A 24,472-nucleotide genomic window follows, 5' to 3' on the forward strand; every position below is an offset into this window, starting at 1 on the left:
TTCAAGAGAGGATAGAATACTTAGTAGTTTATTATGTGTTGCATGGTGTCATAAAAAACACATCAACATTGCAATCATCAAAACAATTTTGTCAAAACCATGCAAATAAGACAAAAAGACAGTCTACAAAGTATAAAGAAGTTGAAGCACTCTAGATTCACGAGTTCCATTAATTTAAGACTCTCAAGCTCCTCTCTGACATCTTGTAATTCATGTTCATAAATACCTGCAAGAGAGATCATTGCAAACAATTTGTCCTTGGTGTTTTGTTGTTTTTTGACAATCGATTGAAATGAGATTATATTGCTTACCCATGAGTCTCAAAGGAGTTATATGATTAAGAAACGTGAGCAGTTGAGGGGCTTGTGTGGTGTTTGGACATTGCTGTTGGTAAAAGATGTGTACATGAAAGCCTCTACAAGGCAGAATACCTTTGTAATAGCTCATCAGAGTGGCTTGAAGAGGAGAAGAGGAGATTCCTCTGGAGTTTCCTCTCATTTTGGATTTCTGCAAGTCAATTAAAGTTGTCTACTTTTAATGTTTGTTGTATGTTCTCTACATGGTCTGTGCATGCTTTCATTTCATGTCGTTTGCATTCGACAACACTAGAGTTGGCGCATAAAGCTCATTTTTCCTAGATTCTATAATTACAGCAATCACTTAATCAGCCAATGCATAGTAAGGCTGAGTAAGACTCATATTGATAAATTATGTAATTAACCATTGATAGATTATGCAATTGATCATTCACATTGATTATAATTCATATTATGAATAAAATGATAGCAGAAAAAATGAAACAAAGATAATGCAACTTTTAAGTTTGCAATGTGCGTACACAATTGTGGAGTATTAAAATACTTACCATGTACTATTGTAACCTCTATACAGTTAATAAAGCTTCACCATTAGGCTAACCCAGTCGTATAATCTTAAGTATCTTATGGACAAATGAAAATGAATAAACGAGAAACAGATTGAATGCAAAACAAAAGCAAGCAAAAACAGACAGAACCCCCAAACAAACATAATTTAGAGCCAGAGATACAACAGATCCAAATGGTTGTTACAATGTTATACCTAATATTAAAAATAGCTTCAAATTGAGAAAGATAAAATGTTAAAAGACAACTTTCTTTCACTTCACTTTTTAAAAAAAATTGTTTAAGTTTGTGACAAAGCACCAACCAAAAGCTATGAGATATTATACTAGACTGAAAGTCAGTTTTGTTACCCCACACGAGATTATTGAAAGTTGGGTACAATTTCTTCAAGTGTCAACTATAATACTATTTATACTGGCCAGAATTCAGTCTAGTCGCTTACTCCCTATTAATCAATATCTGCAGACAATCAGTAGGGTACACTTTCTAGGCCTATAACTATTGCTTGTCTTATGATTTTCTTAATAAGCTCATGTTGACCAGTCAACACCAATCTTCTGTTCCACAAATAGAAGTTATATTTATCATCACATTTGTGTACAATACATGTAACTAAACATCATTTTTTATTTAAATTAAATTACATGTCAGCCAATAAAACAACACATTTGACTGACTCTTCTTGGATCTGTCAGATATCAGTTACGTTATAGTGTAGAGGAAATATTGATTGATATTTTCTGCAAAAATATTGATAAATAGTTTCTGCAGCATACCATAAATAATGTCATCAGAATTGACCACAACCTACTCGGAAAGAGCACCAGAGAAACAAAATGTGCCTGATTACAATTGGAACTCAAGTAGAGTGCAAGCACTCTGTCTAGTTATCAAAAAAATCACATTGTATTTACAAAATTTAAATTTCAAATTTAAAGAAAATGTGAGGCAAACAACTCTGTAAGAATAACTTTACAAAATTACACAAACCTGACAGTTTAGAAGTTACAAATAAAGTTGTCTGAATATAAATACAATCTGGCATACAAATGCCAAGCTGCAAGTGCAGAATACTTGGTACGTATGGCACTATGTATACACACAAAAAGACTCTCCTCGGCTTAGTGAATCCAAAGTTAGCTCAGACAGAATCTGCCACTTTCTGACGGTTACTATCCTGGACTGAAGTAGATTGTCATAGATAACATGACAACAGTTACCTATATCTTTTAAACATAAAAAAAATACAGCTCATTACCAAATGAGACATCAAACAAACATCAATCAACTGTATCTTAATGCAGCATGCATCACTTTGCCTGTCTATGCAAGCTTCGGTAACTTTCAGCTACAAAGGTTTTTTAAAATATCACCTATCATTTCTACCTCTATCTCTCTGATGGCATGGAAAGTTTCCTAATCTGCTCCTGCAGCTTTTTACATAATCTGCAAATCTCAACATCAGATCCATAAGTATTAGCTATTTCAACAACAGCATTACAATGGCGTTCTTCCTGAGTAAGCATTAAAGGTGGTGCTGGAGGCTGAAGAAAAGGATGTTCTAGCAACTGAGGGATTCGTAACCGTTCATTCCGATTCCAAGCTAAACATTTTTTCATAATATCTAGAAGTGCTGGGTTAGAAACAGGGCCATATGTGATCTTGTGATCTTTGTTTGTTATCTCTTTGTATTTTGCCCAAAAGGTTTTGAAATCTGCAAAGGGTGTCCTTCCATATACCATTTGGTATAGAATACAACCAAGTGACCAAATATCAGAAGGTCGCCCACATTTTATTATGTTTCCATTCTCATCCTCATCGTTGCATAAAAATGCCTCTGGAGACATGTAATTTAATGTGCCAACCTGCATTTTTAGGATTTCTAGGAGGTCAGCCATATAGTAACTGGCATTTACTTAAATTTTTAAAGCACATTGGTATTCTGAAACATAAAAGAAAGAAGAATGAGAATAAGATTTTCTCTCAAACCTGTGACTCCCTCTGAATATTGGTAGTGTCATTTTGTATTGCCTTAGCAATCCCAAAGTCAATCAGCTTTAGTACACCTTTTACCAAAAGAAAATTGGCAGGCTTTAAATCTGAATGGACAATACGTTCCTCATGTATTGTATTAACAGCCTTGAGAATTTGCTGAAAACAAATTATGATGCAAATCAAAAACAAGCTCCAATTAAGATTTCTGAATCACAAGGAATACTAAGAAGCAAAAATTATATTTCTGTTAGACAAAAAGGAAAAAATACACTAGTAAAAGTTTCAGACGTCTTTATACCTATTACAAATTTACATGCAAGGTAGCAAATGCATAAAAAATGAGGGAATCCAGAATCATATGTATGGCAACTTGACAAATGTACCAACTTCAAAACAACCTAGGTAAGCTTGAAACTTCAAACACATTTTCGAGTCCAATAGCAAAGCAGTAAAAGAATGGCATGCATGGCACGGAATGGCAAGCAGCATCGGGTGAATATCTGCTAACCCTCCTCCCATATCTGATACTGAGTATAGAGCACTTTTGCTATCATTCACAAGTATCACTCCATGACTTTACTTCAGTTCTGACTTAAACATGTTTAGATGAATAAGAGTACATCGATACAAGGTTAGTAATCCATCGATTCTATACATAAATTGCTCATATTCTTTGCTCACCAGAACGTAGATTTGAAATAGACAAATGTTTTTTAAGGGATAACCCAGAAATATTTTACCATAACATCAGAATACACATAAGCCACTGTTCAATATTCAAATAATCTTTCATCTTTAGGGAGCTAATAACTTTGCCACCAGCACGTGTTAGGCCCAACCATTTTTTTGTGGTCAGCATGCCAAACCCTTGGGGAGAGTGTGCAACTCAATCATTTTGTTTCTGGACAACACTTTGGCAATTAGTGATCGAACCATTTTTTTATGGAATGGGTCATTCCACTATATCATTTTGTTAATGTGTGCAGTTTCGGTGAACCCAAGCTGTTTGGTAGGCATGAGATAATAGGTTGACTCAGGGTAAACCATACAAAAAGTGACTTATTTTTTAGAGGTAAGGTTATGTTTTCCAAGTATGGTGCCCACACTGGTATTGGCCCATAGATTCTTGTGAAAGTCCTTTATTTTATCTTCTGAACAGAGATATTATGTTGTTGATAATATGTCCTTATGGAGATTTTCATGATAATTTTGTTATTTTTAATTCTCCCTTTACTATTCTCCAAAACACTCAGACTTTAATTCTTTCCAAAGGGTTTCAGTTGCATAAATAGTTAGTAGAATATTTTCTTTAAAATTAAGTTTTTTCACATCCTTACATCTAGATTTTTATCCTGTAGTCTTTTTCAATATTAAGTAAATTTCCAGCTGGTTTATCTGTTGAAACACCCACATATGAGAAATTATGGAGTTGCATCCGCAGTGAGCAGGAAATATCAGGTGTGCTTTCTTTATGAAGCCTTAAAGCTACAGCTATTTCCAGGACTGGGTCCATATAGTTGATTTGTAGCATGTTTTCAGACTTGGGAAATTAAACTCTTACCTCAAATATTGTATTTTTTATATCTTCCAAGTAGCTGCCTAACCGAACAGCTACTTCACTATTTTTCGCAAGTACCCTTATGAATTTTCCTAAGTACTCATAATCCAGCAATGATCTGTAAAATGCTCTACATATTCCAAAACAGCTCACCAATTACAGAGTCACAGACTTCTAATGCTAGCTACCCTAACCTTCAAATGAGTATCACATAACAAATACAGTATGAAAATCCAAAGCAATAGAAATCATAAAATGAGACAAAATACTTGACAACGACTGGCATGAGATTTTGTTTAGAGAAACCCAAAAGGGTAAAAAACTCCAGTTGGATGAGTATATACTCTTCAAAATTCACCATAAACACTCAAGTGCAATGAATATGAATGAATGTTGATCTAAAAAGGCCTTCACAACTCTCCAACTTGTGACGAGTGACTCCATTCATATAAAAGCTGCTCTTCCCCAAAGTTTGTTCCAGCCATGGCTGAACCTGCATAATTCCTCTTTTTCCTTAAGGTAAACAAGAGTGCCCAACCCCAAAATTGATTGCCAAACTCCTAAAATAGATGCTTGAACTTCCCATGCAACAGAAATCGAGAATTCTGATCCCTAAAAGTTTAATGAACTGACAATTCTTTTCAGTTTTCTTGCAGCACCCAAACCATCTTAGTTCACCAGTTTCTTCAGTTTTGTTTGCCAAGGTGAACTGATTGTCAAAAGTTTCTGCTTTCTAAATTTGTATACAAAATCATCTTCATTCCCAAGATGCTCCTGAAACCCCTAAGTCTTCAACAACCCTGTACACACCTCCTCAATGTGCCCAACTGACAGAAATGACTACACGAAAAGAAAAATAGATGAAAATTGAACTCCTTGACTGAGTTGGATTAAAACCGACATTTTGATTGTAATTAGGATCCGATTTTTGAAAGGAAGCAAGAGTGCAGAAATTCTACCTAATCAGGAGAGATGTATGCAGATAAATTAGATATTTGGAATTAAATGAAAAAATACACAATAAAAATTATACCATGACACAAGTTTACACGAGGAAAACCCTTTCGGTAGAAAAAGCTCAAACTCCAAAGTACAAACCAATTCTACCATTAGCAAAAAAGGTTGCAATACAATCACAAAGAAATGCCCTTGCAAGAGCATCACCAACAACAGATCTGAAGCATTTCTAACAACATAAAGGTACCTACAAAACTCACTACATAACCTCCTTCTCAAGCACCCAATAAATAGAAGCAATACATGAAACCATCCAATGGTAATTAGGAAACCATGAGCTAAAACTACCCAAAATGTGGTTCATTAATAGTCCAATGCCCAAATCACAAGATGAGTCCACGGACTAAAAATAGCATATTCCTTCCACTTGCCATAAACTCATCATATTTGTTGTGACCTTTTTCACACATTGCCCCATTACAAATGGGGACCCCCTATTTTTTTTCTTTTTGAGGGTTTTTGTTAGAGTCTCGCAACCTTCCCAGCACCAATTTTGTCAGTTTTGAATGGACTGGGTTTTGAAAGTCATAAGTCAGTTTGTGCAAGCCATGGTTAGAACAAAGCCTAGACATTGTCAATGTGCCTATAAAGTCCGAAAGACGAAGATTGCAATTGATTTGGGTCAATTTAAACAACTTTCTATTTTTTGAATGTTTTGTTTTTTCACTTTCTCCTATTTTTTAGGAAGTTTCGTTTTTGGCACTTTAAGCACGATCCTCGAAATGGCTATTTTTAGAAAGTTTTTCCTATTCATTAGGGATGCTTGCTTTTTCTATTTTTGGAAAGGGAATCTAGGGTTTGCACTGTTGGCTTTGAGTTACATTGAAAATGATCAAGAATTCCACTCAAAATTCAAGTTTTGTCCTAAAAAGCTAAGTTCCTAGATTTTAGAGATCCACAAGAATTTGGTGGATACATGGAGTATGAATTTCAAATTTCAAGAAGATCCGAGTTGAAATGCATAAGTTATGAAGATTTTGAATCTGGTTTCCATGGAGATCCTCTCTCTCCAAGTTCGCCCAACAAGGATGTTCACAAGGTCAAGGGTCACATGAAGCCCGCCTTGAAGGGGACTTGACTTGGTCAAGCAAGCAAGGAAGTCTGCCCATGATGTGGTGCATAAAGCCAATGAACTCCACCCTTGATTGAGTATAAGGTGCATGAGACTCTTGAACTCCACCTAGCAAAGAGGTTCATAGGGTCATGAGTTTGATCAAGTCCACCCTCATGATGTATGCAAAGGGAAGAGATCTCTCCAAGTCCGCTCACCAAGGTGACCAATTGTCATAAAGTCTGCTTGGAATCAATGCACAAAATGAACTAAGTACGCCCTCATGGTGCTCAAGTTTGATGAACCCCGCCAAGGAGAAGGTGCATGAGTTTGATGAAGTCTGCCATGTTAGAGAGGTTCTCAACTCCCCTCAAGTCCGCCTTGTGAAGTGCAAAGACATGTCTAAGTCCGCTTTGAAGCATGAATTGCAAAGGTATGGTCAAGTCCACCCTAAAGTGAGAGAAGAAGCAAGTTGAGAGGTGCATGAAATCAACCAAGTCCGCCCTCCATGGAGAATGTGCCTTACGAAGTCCGCCTTGAAGAAGATTGAACATGGTGCAAAAGATTGATCAAGTCCGCCTAGAGGTTAAGAACATGGCAAGTAAGAGGTGCACAAGTTTCATGAAGTCCGCTTGCCTACGGTGCACAAGTTCCATGAAGTCCGCGATAAAGTCTGCCATGTAGATGGAGAAGAAGTTCTTCCAAGTCCGCCTAGAGGTTAAGAACATGTCATTGCTTGATAAGATGGAAGACATTTCATGAAGTCCGCCCAAGCTGGAAAAGAATAAAGAAAATCTATGACAAAGTCCGCCTTGGCTGGGAAATAGTTTGGTTGGCAGCAAGGAAAGAAAAGTATTCTCTCAACTATGCCAAGGAAAGAAACTCATTAATCTCGCCAACATAAGGAAAGGATTCCCATGAAGTTTGCCCTGCCTTGAAAATCTGATCAGTAAGCAAGGAAAATATTTCACCAACTCCACCATGGTTAAGGAAAGAAAGTTTCAAAATTCGAGCTAGGGGAAAGAAGAAAGTTTTAGAAAGTTTCAAAATTTGGAAGAAGAAAGAAAAATAGAGTTTGATTCATGAACTCAACCTGAAAACAGAAACTTTCTCAAGGAACTAAACTCAAACTAGAAACAAAATCAGAACTTTCCCAAGCAACTGAGGTCAACTGAAATCAAAATAGAAACTTTCTTAATAGACTAAACTCAACAAAGAAACAAGAAATGTCTAGGTTCGATGAATGGAAGAAAAATAGAAACAAATCTAGTTCGAATTTGGAAGGACTAACTGGGTTTCTAATTGCAAAGATCGAGCTCTTGAAGAATGAATCATTCATTCATTTCTCTCATTCAGACACTTGAAGAAAGATTATTTCAGGTTTTCTAAAGCATTTTCAGAGCCTCAAGAATAGTTCGAAAATTTTCTAAGGCATTGAGGGGAAGACAAACAAGGGTTTTCATCTATTTCTCAAGGTGACGGGTATTCTGGTTTGTTTACTTAACTTTTGATAAAGATTCAAGGCATTTTCGGTGATTTTCAATCTACTTTTCAAAGTTTTGGAGGAGATTTTCAGGGATTTGGTCTAATTTTCCAATATTTTCCAGAATTCAAATCTAATTTCAACATTTATTTCACAGATTTTGGGACTAATTTATTCATCTTCAGACAAATTTCACTCCCAAACCTTCAAATCAGATTGAGTTTTCAAGGGTTTCTAAAATATCTAAGTGCTTAAAACTTGTCAAAAACTCTAAGTTCTGAGGAATTGGAGAATCAGAGCACACTTTGCCATCAAACCTTCAAAATTTACACTCAAAGTAAGAATCTTAACTTAATTTTCTTTTGGTTTTGCAGATCATAAATGGCAGCTGAAGGCAGGATCATCACAGATTACACAAATGCAGTTTCAAGCCAAATTCAGAATTGAAGACAGGTCCACAAGCAAGGTTCGTCCAAGCATAAAGATGGCCAAAATTTGGCTAAAGTATGGGAAAAACTATTTCATAGAAAAAAATCCAATTTCCTCCATTGTGGCGAAAGCACAGAGGAATTCTTCTCCAAATTCAAGGCACTTGAAAGAATCTCAAGGCATCAAGAAAGAAAAGTCCTCGGACTTGACGAAAAGAATTTCAGACTTCTTGAGGAATTTCATCCATAATACTAGACCTATAGAAGCAATCAAGACAACTTCTTGAAGGATTTCATCTCCTAAAGAATTAAAGACAAGCTCCCAATCAGAATTAGATGGTGACAAGAAGAATCAAATTTCCACACTTAGACAGTTTCTTCACACAAATTGGAGAATTCAGGGAAGACATCCAACACGCTGAGGTGGCTCCTCATCATCTTCCAAGCAATCAGATTGTTCCAAGTCAATATGTCCAAGTTCAATGAACCTAACTTATCCATAGAAGCTTCTAGAGGGCACACTTCACAATGCAACAACCTTCTATTTTTATTATTGGTTCATATTTAGCAAGAACGACAAGTGTCCTCGAATGTAATTTTCTCATTGGTCGAGGGGTAGTTAGTTGTAACAAACCCTAATTAGGGTTTTGATCTTTCAATCTGGGCCCTTGATCACTGTTTGATTTCGGTCGTTCAAAACTTTTGTGTTCCTATATAAGATTTCCTCCTCTCATTTGGAGAGTGTGAGGTTTTTGAAATAGTGTTGCAGGAGGTCATTTTTGGATAATATATTGCTTGTGTGCTTTTTAGGCCTTGTAATCTCTATTATCTGAATGATTAGCAAGGTTTTCAATTTCCTCAACACAAGAGTTTAGATTTCATTTCATGTATGTTAGACAAATGCAAGATCTGATAAGTATTGATTTGTGGTGAATCTGTGCTCATACTTTTGATGAACAGATGATTTTTGTTCATTGTGTAAAGTTAGTTTGAGCTTTCCTTTGTGTATGCTTAACTTCCGATCATAAGCACATCCCTTGAAGATTGCATCCGCTTTGTGTAGTTGGCCTAAGAGAGGCGAAGCAAAGTCTTGAAATCCTAGGAATAGATTAGAACTTCTAAACCCTTATCTCCTTTTCAGTTTTTCCATGATCCAGGTCCCAAATGATAGATCTTCATTGTCTAAACCTTCATTGTGAATTGAACAATCCAAGCATAAGTCCCTTTGTGTATTACCAGCATATCACAACACCCATTGAGCTTATCCACACGTCAAGACTTGACAAAAGAAACCTTGGAATCGCCATATGATCTTCTTGCAATCTTAGCATAAGCAGTGATTTTTCAAGAGAGGATAGAGTGTCGTTGGAAATGTTATTCTGAGTTTCGTGAATGATAAAACAAACACCAACAATACTCCACTCACCAACTTGAGTGCTTCATTTTGGCTCCACTATCTCCATCCAATGATGTGTCACAACACACTTCATAAGTTGGTCAACAAGTGTAACTCCCTCTTGCAATTTCTATTTTACATCATAGATGCTCTTAAATTTCAAATGTAGAAACTCAACATCTAGCAGCCATAACTTTTGATTCAATAAGCCAACTGAACCCATTATTTTTTGAATTGTAGAACTCAAAGAGGTCCATGTCACTGTAACCAAATTGCTCTAGTTAAGGTCTATTTCAAAAAAAAATCGGAGCATGTAACCAGATTGCTCTAGTTAAGGCTAATTTCAACGTTTATGAACTACAACTGAAACATGAATGTCAGATATATCAATCATGTGATGCTTCTTCTAGTAAACTAATTCAAACTCAAATGGAAAAAAGGACAAAAGGGGAAAGGGTTTAGAGAATCTATGTTAACTCCTAATTCCTAAGGACAATGAAAATGATGAATGATGCTTTGATAGACAAATCCTTCATGAAACTACTTTCTACTTAACTAGAGATAGTTCACAATGCCATAGAAAGAATGCAATCTTCTAAGGTAGTGAAATATCTTCATATTGTAAACAATCCATTCAAATACCCCATACTAGTGCAATCCAAATGAAATATTCACAATCAAACTTGGCCACAATAATAATTAGGTTCAAGCTAACCATGCAAACAACAAGGTGTAAATGGTATGAACCGAAGGATTCATCAAATATCATCACACTTCTCCATCATAATTAATGAACTTTATCTAAATCAGAAAATATAACAAGAAACCATGCAATATGTAGAAGAAACACCACTATTCGCCATAAATTCAATGAAAAGTGTGTTTATTTGTATGCCTTGGCAACAATTTCTGCCTTCTCCTCTTACTCTACTCTATTCTTAACTACTTACTATTGTCTACTAATCAACTATTAACCTTTAAAATGAGAGAGTTGAGCCTTATATAGAGCTCTTTTTACAATTCAAAGGCTCGGATTGATTCTCAAATCAATGGTCAAGATTTTACAATAAAACCCTAACTTGGGTTTGTTACAACAAACTCCTTCTTGCCAATAAGATCATTACAATATACAGGACACGTGTCCTTTGAATGCCAACCAATGAGTGATGAGGTTAGGTACATTGAAGTTTGCGCCTCCACATGTGGTAATTATCCTCGTTGGATGAGTCAAGTACATTGAATTTGGACGCTTTGACTTGGAATGATGTGTTTGGGTTGATGATGACTAGGTGCCACCTCAGCTTGCTCATCTTGTAGATCGTCACAAAGAAGTGTTTGTGTTTCAAGCAATATCTCTTGATACTCAACATTTCCAATTGCTTGATATGATGGTTCATATTCCCGAATCGCATCATCCTTGATCATATTCCCAAATTGCATCATCCTTGACATCTCCGTCGGATAGATTTCTAACTTTGATCAACTCTTCTACCTCCTTAGAAATGAAAATGGTTTCCTCTTTATTATCTTCCTTGCCTTGATCTTTCTTTCTTTCACATTTCATCATCATCCTTCTCATACCTTGGATGTCCTTGACCTTGACCTTTGGATTTTCAAAGGAAATCCAAGGTCATTGTAGTTGTAGCTTTCATTTGCACTATCTTTCTTTGTCATCACCTTGAACATGTTGATCTTTGCACTTGCATTGCTGAGTTCTTTCACTCGATTCCGTGCCTTACACATGTTGTTGAGCCTTTATGTTGAATTCCTTCTAGTCATGATGTTGTCATTGCAAAGCTTCTCCATGATATGAAGTCTCTCTCTTCATTAAATCTTCTTCATGTTGCTGAAAATTATCTTGGATTTCCAAAGGAAATTCAAGGTAATTGCAAAATACCCTCACCCTCATAGCTACGCCTTGAAACTATCTTTATGTTATAAAACACCCTTTCCTCTATTATCCTCAAGAGCTTGACACTATCTTTCCTTAGTGTCAATGAATTTGATGATAGATACTGACTTGCTCCCTCTATGATGTCGATGCCCCTTGGTGTTTGTAAGGCAACCCCTATGTAGTGTTGTATAATGCTTAGAAGTCTTGGCCATGATCATGTTTTGCACTGGAATTGATGCGTTGAAGCTCATCCTTGATGTAGCAATACTCTCCTTCTTACCTTGAGATAATCCTCATTTCGACCTTGATATTGCAATGTTTTGAATCCTTGACGTTATATCCTTGAACTGGTAGCTTCTAATTCCTCACATCCTTTTGTATGTTCATCGTTCTTGCATCAACCCTAGAAACATATTTTGAATCAATACCTTATAGAATGAATGAGAGTAAGGTCAAGGTCAAGGACATTTCATCATCATCCTTCTCATACACATGTGAGGGTAAGGTCGCACCTCTTGGGAAACAAGTTGACTTTGTTTTGTGTTAAAACATTTTATTCATCTCTATAAACCCTAACCGACTTTGTTTGTTTAAAACACTCTTCTCTCCTTGAGCACCTTACAATAGTGTTGTGACGTAATCACACATCACCCCATTGCAAATGGAGAGCCCCTTGTTTTCGCTTTGTAGGGTAGTGTTTTAACGTCTTAGGTTTTGTCTCCAATCTCTCGCTTTCGCAAATGAGTCAAGTTCTTCAAATTTGGAGGAGTCATCAAATCAATAAGGAGAAAGAATGATCAAAAGAACGTTCATATGCTACAGATGTGCTCAAATAGGTCGAAGGAGTAAAAACGCAATTTTCTTGGATTAATTCTAACAACTTCCTATTTTTAGGAAAGTTGTTTTTTTGCTTTTTGCATTTTGGGGCCAATCCAGGAAGTTGCTGTTTGCTTTTTCTATTTTTAGGAGTTTCTATTTTTGGGAATTTCTCTTTTTTGGGAGATGTCCAAGGTTACTTATGTGTACAAAGAAATGAGAAAATCCTGTTTCAAATAAAGTCCGACCTCCTCAATAAGAAATCTTGTTGAAGGCATGAAATCCACCAAGGAAAAAAAGAAAATCCAAGTGAAAGTGCTAATACCACCAGAACAAAGAAGTGGAAATTCATGTTAAGACCATGGAGTCCAACCTCCTCAAGAAGATAAAAAAAAATCCACTTTAAAAATTTCACCTAGAGTTCAAATTTCCAAAATTGAAGACAAAGTGAACAAGTTCACTTGGAAAGAGAGAAAAATATCAGTTAAGGTTTGAATTTCCCAAGTTAAAGGTTACAACGTCAAAAATCCACAAGGTAAAGAGGACAAATCCACTTCAGGTCCAATTTTCCCAAGTATAGGTGAGCAAAAGTTTTCTAAGTACTTCAAAATTCCTTGTGAGGTAAAATGGAAAATCCACTTGGAGGTTGAATTTCCCAAGTAAAGAAGTAAGAAAAGTTGAAAATCCACTTAGAAGTGGAAGAATAATTCCTTCATGAGGTCGATTTCCTAGAAAGGGAAAATCAATTATTTTATTCAAAAAGAAATCAATTGTTTTATTTGCCAAAATCGCTCAAGAAAGGAATCAACAAGTTGTATGGTTTTATTTGCAAATTCATTAAGGAAAGAAAGCAAAAGCTTTATTGGTTTTTTTTTGCAAATGGCTTATGAGAGGCAAGAGTTATTGTTTTTTGTTTTTTTTAAAGAGATTGAAAGCATGGGTCAACCTCTTTTATAGAGGATTCACAAGTCTATAAAAGAAGGGAACAAGAATCATTCACTTCACAAGTTTAATTTTGCTCTAGACAAACATTGCAACAGCAGACTAGTGAAGGAGAAGGCCTGATCAACCAAACAAAGCCCTCATCATTTACAGGCAAAGAAGTTTCAGACACAGCCTTGGTGATCATACTTTGAGAACAAAATCGCAGAATATCTTCCTTTTGTCTCTAGATTTTGGGACTGAAATTTAATTTCCAGATGTATAGCGGATTGATATCTCTAAGTTCTAGTTGTAATCAGACCTTAAAAAGCAAAAATTAGGTTTAGAATTCAATTTTCCAGATTTTGTCAAGGTTTGAGCATTCATGGTTTTGAATTCTGATTTTAGAAGATTAAAATATCTGAAATTCACAAGAAAAAAATCAGAACTTAAGAAATTCTGGAATTAATTAGTTTTCCTCTGTGTTTTAGTTGCCTTACAAAGTCATTAATTTCAAGCTTCATACGGGTACCATATCTGCACCAAAGAATATGGGAGGAGGAATTAAGAAGACTTCACAGCATTCAAGGAGGCCGATAATCATCAAGATAAAGGACTTGTTGATGTGTTTTTTATGTACATGCGAACATAGAATAAAATACCTCAAGTATCTTATCCTCTCTTGAAAAAAATCTCTCGGATGCTGAAGATTAGCTTAAGGATCACTCGAGAAGACTCCAAGGTTCAAGAATGTAGGGTCATGTTGTGACCATTTCACACATCGCCCCATTTGAAATGGGGACCCCCTCTTTTTTGCTTGTTTTTCGCTCGCTTTTCGCTTCGTTTTTAGGGTTTTGGTTAGTCAGTCAGTTGTCTGGATTTAGGGTCAAGCCTTAGGGTTTTAATTGCCGTCTTTTCAGGCCAAAATCCAGCCAGTTTTGAGAGCTTTTTGAGCTTCCTTTTGTAGGATGCAATTTTGAATGAAATGAATTCGCCATAGTGGTCTATTTCCAATTGGAATTTTTGAGTGCTGAGCTTAAATTTGTCTAAGTGTTGAAGATGAAGTGTGAATTTTTGTCCAAATCAGTAATTTTGACCAAATTTTGACTTTTTTTATTTTTGATACCGGGCATTGGGAATGATTTGTTTTTGCCTCATGAAGTGATTAAATGTGCAAAATCATGATATTTTGACCTGTAGGAGCAAAATCGCTCTTGTCCCTCAGTGAAGGACCGGAGCTAGTTTTCAAATATCTTACTGTCCCTGTAGAGTCAAGATGAATTTCGAATTGCAAGTGATGAAGAATGGCGTGATCTTTCCGTTGAATATAAATTGAAGAATTTCACGAACACGGAAGTGCCTCCAGGAGTCAAAATCGCTCCTGTCCCTCAGTGAAGGACTGGAGCTACAAATCAAATATTACCTTGTCCTTGCATGATTTTAATGATTTGACGATTTGAAGAGGTCCAAGGAGATATGTTTTATCAAATGAATATAACTTGAAGTGCCGTCATGAAGGAGAATGACCCAGAATGCCAAAATCGCTCCTGTCCCTCTCCCAAGGACCAGAGCGAAGTTCTTCATAAGGCAAAATTCCGGCAGAAATCAAGCAAGTTATAAGTTTGAAGGCAAGAAAGGAGGTGAATTGAACCCATTGAAGATAAATTGAAGATTATGAAACGTCAACAAGGGACCTAAATACCTAAGTTCGCTCCTGTCCCTCAGGGAGGGACCAGAGCGATTTTTACTTTAGATGATTTTCTTGCTCAATTTAAATGGACCCCAAGGCATGGGTGAATGGAATGGAACATTACGAACCGTTGAAGATAAATTTTGAAGGAGATAAGATGAAATGAAGCGTACAGGACCAATATCGCGCCTGTCCCTCTCCAAGGGACCAGGGCGATATAATGATTATACTACCGTTCCTCCAAATTCAAGACTTTCTAAGACGGAGAACAAGGTGGCAAGGACGTCTTAAGGCATCTCCATCAAGCACAAAGCATCAAGGGTCGTCAACGTTGAAAGATTTGTACAAAATACCCTAGTTCGCTCCTGTCCCTCAGGAAGGGACCAAAGCGAAATTTGTATAAAGGCATAAATTTTGAAAGTTTATCACACATCAAGCGACTAAGAAGGATCAAAGGACTTCATTTTACGCGTTGGAGGTAATTGCAAGTTGGTCGAAACAAGGACAAGCTCAAAATGTTGAAGTTCGCTCCTGTCCCTCAGGAAGGGACCAGAGCGATATTAAATATATTGACCAATTCATGCAAAAATCAAGTGAAGTTAATGTTTTGCAAGGACATACAGGGTTCAAGGCGTCTTTTGAAGGTCATATACCAAAGTGTTGCACGTTAAAATGCTACCAATTTGTACAAAAGGCCTATATCGCTCCTGTCCTTTGGACAAGGACCAAAGCGATTTTTACTAAAACACTCATGTCCCGTCAAAACCAAGACAAGGCAAGGATAGGCAATATCAAGGACGCTATTTCGAAGGTAATGAACAAAGAACCAAGATCAAAAGTTTGCAAATTTGAACCAAGACACATGGATCGCTCCTGTCCCTCTCCAAGGGACAAGGGCGATGATCCTTCCAACGTTTAAATGTCTTGTGGAATTCAAGCGAAATGAGCATGGAATGAAAGAATAGCATTGTTTGTCCTTCACAAAGATGATTGAGGCTCGAATTTACAAAGGTCAAGGAGAAATTATGAGGATCGCTCCTGTCCCTCTCCAAGGGACCAGGGCGATATTTGCCAAAACACCTATTATCCTTCGAAGATCATAACAAAACAAGTTGCAAAGGGTCTAAAACGCCATTTGGAAGGCAATGAACGAAGAGTTAGAATCAAAAACGATGAATTTCAAGCTAGAAGACAAGGATCGCTCCTGTCCCTCTCCAAGGGACCAGGGCGATATCACATTTAAAGACATTCCTTCGCACAAACAAGTCAATCAAACTCGAAGGACCCAGCTAAAATGTCGATTTGAACGTGGAGATGAAGACTTTGGACGTCAAAAATGCAAAGATCAAGACCAAATTGATGGATCACTCCTGTCCCTCAGTCAGGGACCAGGGCGATGAGGTATGTATATTTCATTTTCAAATTTTGGCGCCCAAAACAAATATTTTTGAATTTATTTTAAATGCTAAAATTCGATATGTTTTGAAAATTCAATTAAATGGCATTTAAATATTGCGCTTGGTATTATTATATTATTTTGCCTTGTAAAAATCGAAGTCTATTAATTAAAAATGAAGGCATTTAATAATTAATTGTTAAATTATTATTAAAAATTAAATATTTCACTTGGTATATAAAGGTCGGCTTTGTTATTTGTTTAAAAAGTCGTTTAAATTGCCTTATTATTTACCAAGTCGGCCTATATGGGGGTGAGAGGTAAGCGCTATAAAAGGAGGGTGAAAATCTTCATTTTCACATTATCATTTTTTGCCATTTCACATGCGATTTAGAAGACAAAGGGAGAAGTGCGAAATTGAGTTCAAGTGCGAATTTCATTTCAAGTTAGGGGGTGCGAATTCATATCCAAAGGAAGGCGCAAACATCATCCAAGGAGGTGCGAACTTGGTTTTCACTTGAGCGAATTGATAAAGGATCGATCATTTAAAGGAGATCACGTCAAGGACATATCAAAGGTGGCGAAATTGCTATTTGAAGAGAAATCACATCAAAGCTATCTAACGTCAATTTTGCCTAGGCGAATTTTGTTCATTTTGCATTCTAGAGTTAGCTCTCTATTGAGGTATGGCGATTTTTGCTTTATTGTTTTAATTTTGATTGTTGATCGTCATAGCTTAAATTTTGAATTTTGAATTTTGAATTCCTAGCTCAATCGTTTTATTTTAGGAAATGATAATTCAAGGACTTATCATGAAGTTTCCTAAAATATTCTCTAATCTATGTTATTTATTGCAAAATCTAGCTTCTCATTATGAAATGTTGTGTAGGTATGGCAACCCCGAAGGCGGGAGCATCCACCAGTCGTTCAGCTCTCATGAAAGAAGATCAGAAGACCGAAGAAGTGGAGACTAAGATCGTGTCCAAGTGGAGCAACATTGGAGATACAAACTTAGGCAACTTTAGCACGAAGAAATTTCGGGAGGTCCCTTACATTGGCAAACCATCACCTGTCGCCCGGAGAATAACCGAGAGTGGTATCATTAAGGCGGCCGGCTTTCCTCCAGCTATTCAGTGCTATGAGTTGATGATCGAGTGTGCTCATCATTATGATCCACAGTCCAGAACGATCGTATCCAATGAGGGAAACACTTTGGCGTACCTTTCAGAGGAAGCTATAAGTGAAGCTTTCCATCTTCCAGAGCACAGGGACATGATATATAAAAGCTTAGAAGGAGCCAGGTCAATGTACGAAGATGATCCAGATGCTTGTCTAAGCATAATCAATAAGAACTGGTTACTCAAGAGTCGTCCCCGTCTAAGCAAGATCCCGAACACACCGCACAGGATTGATTTCCAGGAGGAGTACAGAGATTTGATTACTATGCTCAACCGAGTTACAGGAGCCCCTCATGCCTTCTATTTTGAGAAGTGGATGTTCTACTTCATCCAGGTGATCGTTCAAGGGAAAGGTACGATACATTGGGCTAGAATTATTAGCCATGCTTGGACGTACAGTTGAGGAGACTCAAGGCTACTAAGTCCTTCCACATGAGTTCATATATCATCTATGCCTTGATTAGGAGTGTTGAGTACGCAGGACTACCTCACAGAGGAGTGATTGGAAGAGGACCCGGCGAGGTCAGAGCTTGTGATTCCTATGCCTACTTGCATCATCTGCCAAGGAGCAACTACAAGCTAGTTAATGATACCTTCACGATGCACATCACAAGGACGTTGCAAGGTGGAATTCACAACAGATTATCTCAAGATGCACAGGAATTCATAAAGAGGTACGGTGCTTGGTTCATTCAGTTTCCCAAGTTCACTTATATTAGGGTGCATGGATGCCCTTTACCTCCATACATGTTGCCGAGATATCCGACAGACAAAATTGTGTTACTTGAAGTAACAAGACAGTTGGCGGCATATGCGAAGGCATTCAGACACAGACATCAAAATGGAGTTCCAGTACCCATCATTTTGGGCAATTCAGTTGAGGTATGTCCTAATGCTTTAGCCATGGATGACGCAGAGAAGGAGTTAGCCTTGTATTCTTTTTCATCTTTTGCTTTGAGAGAAAGCTTTGATCCACATGGACATTTAGAGGAGACAGTCGGCAGAAAGTTTAGGCATGAGTACCAAATAGAAGATTTTATGATGAATCTCTTAGATGATCTTGAAGTGAAACGAAAAATGCATTCTAGATTGCCTTTGGATTTCATCAGGAAATGCAGGATTTACAGAGTGGCCGACCAAGCTCAGGACAGTGGCAGACATATCCAGTCTTCCTATGATCGAGAAAGCAAAACAATAAGGTTAGATTGGAATGAGCCCGAGGTCATGGATCTAGATACTTTGATGGCACCAGTCTTGTCTTGTACTCGCAGATGGGTTGACATACAACATCAGAAGTTGAGAGAACAAGGCATAGCTATGTCTTTCACTTTGGAAGAGAAACCAGCCGAAGGTGGAGATAGTGTGAGTGAAGGCAATCCTAATCCTAGAAATTCAGGTGAAGGTAACCTTCGATGTGCCAGTGAGGGCAATCTCCATCCAAGAGGTTCGAAGAGGAAAGAGAGACCTGGAAAGAGAGAATCTTCCAAGAAGAAACAAGAGGCTAACAGAGATCGATCATCCGGTACTTCTTCTAGACCTGAGAAGAGAACAATTCAAGTGGAAGAATCCATGGAGTCTATGGTACAGAATGACAGGCAGGAAGGAGGACAGGCACAGCATGGTTCACCAGATGGATCTCTCCAAGACTATGAGTTAGATGAAGATAAAGAAGACAATGAAATGACATCTCCTCCCAGACAAGAAGAAATAGTGCATAAAGAGATTCAAGTTCAAGAAACAAGATCGATTATCCCAGATTGGTTGAAGGAAAGATTAACTAAGGTGATCGTAGTAGAGGACGAGGACAGTGCAATTGATTTAGAGAGCCTTGTTGGACGTTCACACGAAGTAACAGAGAAGAGAAAGGCTACCAAGATGTCCAAGATGATTCGAGATGAGACTGGATCCAGAAAACTGCAGATAGCTACACCGACAGTAGACAAATATGAAGGTGAGATCCTAGCAGAGGAATATGATATACAGACATTTGAGCTAGGACCCTCTACAGCAGAGCAGACACTAGATGATGCTACCGACTCATTTGAGGCATTGAAGGACAAGCTTAGAGAAGAAATGGAGAAGAATAGAAAGCTTGAGAGAGAGAGAGGTGCATGGAGGACATATTTCAGTCACATCAACGAACCTTTGGGACGTCAGGATCCAGCTAGATCACCAGTGCAAGCACTTCCACTTCAATCAATCAATGAAGCAGAAAGATTCAGGAACATGGTCCAACGTACAAGTACTTGGATGGATAAATCTCATACAGTGGCCATAGAATTTGTAACAAGGATGATGAAGATTATTCATCAAGCTATCCAAGTTCTTGAGATAATCCACAATTTGATGATAACAGTAGCTGCATTTGCCCATACCAAGGATGTCGTCATTCCTGTCTTGAAGGTAATTAGACACACATCAAGGAAAGTTTTAGCGCAAGAGAAGATCTTGGATGGAGAATCTCACAGTTTGTTTCAGTGGTCAACCTTACTCCATATGAAGAGTGTTTTCTTCGAGGACATCAGTGTTAGATGTGGCCAAGTTGAAGAGGTGATCAATCCGATCCAGGACAGAGTATTTGAGGTACTTCGTACCATTCTTGGCAGAAGGATCGAGGTCGAGACAGATGTGGATATGCAGGAATTAGAGGATAGAATCAAGGTCATCTTTTGCAAGGACGCAAATGTTACAGATGAGCAATATGATCAGATGTTTGCCACCATGCTCCTGATTAAAAGAACGAAGGAACTTGAATCTACTTGGGACGCAGCTCTTCTAGATGCATTCGATCAAGTCATCCACTTGGAAGAGAGTATGAAGAATCTTCCCGAGATTCCAATTGCAGAAATCGAAGGAATCGTGACAAGATTCATTGCATATGCCAAAAAAGAACATTGGAAAGGGAATAAGATTCTAGATGAAAGGTTGTTATAGATGACATAGCATCTTATTTGTCATTGGTTTATGTCTCCTAGATTTTTGTGCCAAATTTAATATTTGGCTATGTATTTAATATTGTTCAGTAAAAAGGAGGCCATTTGTAACAAACCCTAATTAGGGTTTAGGTGTCATGATCTTGACCGTTGATCTACTTTCGATCTGGACCTTTCATTGTAATTGGGGATGCTATTTATACCCCCATTTTTCATTTCATTTGGTAATAGTCAATAGTTAGATTTCAGAGAGTTTGTTGTATTAGAGAGATTAGAGTTAGAAGCAATTTTATTTTGTAGCAAGATTGAGTTTTGAAGAGAGGAATTCAAGCAATTGTTGTACATGATGACTTGGAAATCAATAAAATATTGAAGTTATGGTGTTTTGTTGCAACTTTCTTCGTTATCTTCATGGTTGTTTAATCTACTTGAATCATGCTCAATCAAGGTAGTGTGTTAATTTGAAGGACATAGTGTGAGACTTGATCTTTGGTAGGATTCGTAATCCAAACCACTAGCTTCTTGCTGATTGTAGGAACGCCTTGCATGGTCGACTGGAGAATACTTTGAATCCCTTAATCTTCAATCATTATTGTATCTTGGATATGTACCTTCGTGGTAGTGTCCTTGACCTTTGATGTATTGAATATCATTTTATTACCTTAGAAGATCGCATCAATTTCAATTGAGTTGTTATCTTATGGCAAAATTGAAGTTGGTTGAATCTTGCCAAGTCTTGTCCATACTAAGTCATTCATAGGGTTAGACTAGATTAGACCTCTTGAAAACCCTACTCTTTTGTTATTTTTTGAAAGTTTCTTTAGTTTAGTAAAATCTTAAACTTTCGGAATATGTAAGACCCCTTGAAGGAAACAGCAAATCACATCATACCGCTGGAAGCTTGTCCACACGTAGAGACCCTACTAACCAGAACCTTGGAGTCTTCCTAACTGATCCTTTATGCGAATCTTCAGCAGTTAGAGGCTTTTTCTCAAGAGAGGATAAGATGCCTATTGGTATTTTATTCTGTGTATGATGGTGTACAAAATACACGTCAACAGGTCACTACGTGTGGATAAGCTCATTGGTTTGATGTGATTATGCTGGAATCACAAGGGGACTTACATTCGAGTGCCTGAATGCTTGATTTGCTGGAACTCGATCATCTGATGTTTCTATATGGTGTGCTCTTTGTCCTAAACTAACTTGATTTTGAAAAAATGGCAAAAGGTAAAGGGTTGAGAAGATCTATTATAAGGCATAGAATGTAAGAACATGGATGAATGACTATATGGAACCCTATTGAGCGAGGTCTCACCATTAACTTGAAAAATTTGACACAAGCTCAATGCAATCTTCTAAGGGTATTCCAAAGATGTTTGAATAAATACCATCAAACATTGATCACCATTCAAGTTAATGCATAAGCAATGAGTGTAGAATGATTCGAAGTTAAGCTCATATCATTCCAGTTGACCACACAAGGCGCACTTACAATCAGCAAGAGGCTGGTGGTATGGACTAAACGGATTCTACACAAATACATTCAACAAATTCATCCACTCAATCTAATAAACATGAAAGCAAATTGAGAAGCAAAGACCATGCGAGTTGTTGAAATAACAAATCAAATTCATCATAACTTCAATGAAATCAATTGTTCTTCACAACATAGTTTGGCAACAATCTTTGCCTTCTCCTACTCTAACTTATATTCTAATCTGGCTATTCTTCTAAGCTATCTATTATTCTATTCTATTCACTATTCTACCACTATTAACTATTAACCAACTATTAACCTTTACAAATGAAGAGCTTGAGCTTTTATAGAGAACTCATTTACAATGAATGGTCAGGATTGAATCTCCATCAATGGCCAAGATTTTACAATGAAACCCTAATTAGGGTTTGTTACAACAAACTCTCCTTAGCCAATGAGAAAATTACATTCGATGAGCATGGACCAAAAGATATCAAGGGTAAGTACATCGGAGTTTGTACATTCATGGGTGAGCTTGGTTCACTGAATCAAGATGCGTCGATGTGGACCTCTCTGATTGGTGGAGTAGTGACTGGGATGCCACCTCAATCTTCCACTTGTAAACTTGATTTGACTCACCATCATGAAGGGATGTTGAGAGATATCTCTTGATACTTAACATTCTTCAATTGCTCAATGTGATGATGATGATGAGAAGCAAACTTTGATTAACTAAACTGAAACTATCTACTTCTTCAATCGTGCTCGATGCAAGTCTTGTGATGACTTGGGTTGACTTTCTCCTTCTCATGATGTACTTTGAGTGGATGATGCGCTTGGTTGAATGTAGCTCTTCACCGTACTGACTTCGATTCTTGGATTCCCGAAGGGAATTCAAGATTGCAAAACATCCTTCCATCATGTTCTAGTGCTCTTCCTTTATGTACCACAACCTCGAGGTAGTTGAATGATCTTTCTTTACAGTCTGTAATATCCTCATGCTTCCATGATGTGGTGAGAGCCTTCAAACATTTTGAGATCTTCTCTTCCTTGATGTTCTTGTGTTTTCTGATGAAGTCTGCTCTTGATCCTACATAGTGGTGATAGGAAGTACTTGTCATAGTCAAGTCATTCCTTCATCTTTTGATTGCTCATCTTGCCTCGAAGTAGTATCATCTTCCTTACATATCTGCAAAACAAAGCAAGTATAGTATCAAATACATAACATATGATCTTCACACACATCTTGTTTTAAATTGACCTCACTCTGATTTTATGTGGTTTTTCACTAATCTGATCAAGAGGAGGCTAATCATAATCAATGAATTCACTGTGTGGAAGACAGATTTAATGTCTAAGGGTAAATCTGGGCTGTCTAATGATGAAGTCCACTAGTTGATATGTCTCCCAGCTAGGTACATTCGTTCCCTCTTGCTGTATGATGAATTCGCCTTCCTAAAATATCAGATCTGTTTCTTTAATGTCTAATTTCACCCTTGTGCTGCAGCAGCTCAGCTAAGTTTTGATGAAATTCGCTCATGTATTGATAAAATTTGCTGCCTTGCTGAAGAAATTCGCAAAGTCTGCTCACAAATTCACACTTGGAGAGAAGAATATGTTTGAATTGGTGGCTAAAATGAATGTTTTGAACCTTCCTTTATAGGCGCTTTAGGGTAAAAGAGGTGTCTCTTCCCATAAGGCCGACTTGATTTAAAATAACAAATCACCTTTCCCATGTTGGCCGACTTCACCTCTTGCCAAAATGCTTGAATTTGAGGAATTCGCAAAAAACAGGGGGCAAGGTACATGATTTCAAAAATTCGCTCCATGTCCTTAGCAAGGTACATGCCTTCATGAAAAAATTCGCTCCATGTCCTTAGCAAGGTACATACCTTCATGAAAAAGTTTGCTCCATGTCCTTAGCAAGGTACAGGGTCAAGGTGAGAAATTTGCTCCATGTAGTCTCCAAGGTAAATCAATTCATAATTCGCTCTAGGACCTTTGGGAGGTACACGACCTTGGTGAAATTTTCGCTCTAGGACCTTAGCAAGGACATGAATCTTTATAAAAAAATTTGCACTAGGACCTCTCCAAGGACATAATCTTGATAAAAAACTTCGCTCTAGGACCTCTCCAAGGAAATAATCTTGATAAAAATTTTGCTCTATGTCCTTCGGAAGGTACATCACTTGGTGAAGAAATTCGCTCTAAGACCTCTGTGAGGTACATGACTTGATAAATATTTCGCTCTTGGTCCTTTGGAAGGTACATGCCCTTGGTGAAATTTTCGCTCCTGGACCTCAACAAGGTACATAATTTGGAAAGTTTGCTCTCAAGCATCTGCAAGATACA

The 24,472-nt window shown here is 37.4% G+C and overlaps 1 protein-coding gene across 1 annotated transcript; it reads right to left on the reverse strand.

The window, feature by feature from the left end:
- Positions 1 to 1,712: 1,712 nt before the first annotated feature.
- LOC131027382 (serine/threonine-protein kinase MPS1) lies at positions 1,713 to 4,922 on the reverse strand. The gene is made up of 4 exons (XM_057957418.2): positions 4,852 to 4,922; positions 4,441 to 4,567; positions 2,874 to 3,035; positions 1,713 to 2,749 (listed from the first exon to the last, which is right to left on the reverse strand). Exons 1-4 carry the CDS (start codon positions 4,920 to 4,922, stop codon positions 2,273 to 2,275), a joined length of 837 nt encoding a protein of 278 aa, XP_057813401.2. The 3' UTR covers positions 1,713 to 2,272.
- Positions 4,923 to 24,472: the final 19,550 nt, after the last annotated feature.

Source organism: Cryptomeria japonica, chromosome 1 (assembly GCF_030272615.1).
Source record: "Cryptomeria japonica chromosome 1, Sugi_1.0, whole genome shotgun sequence".
Taxonomy (NCBI): Eukaryota; Viridiplantae; Streptophyta; class Pinopsida; order Cupressales; family Cupressaceae; genus Cryptomeria; species Cryptomeria japonica.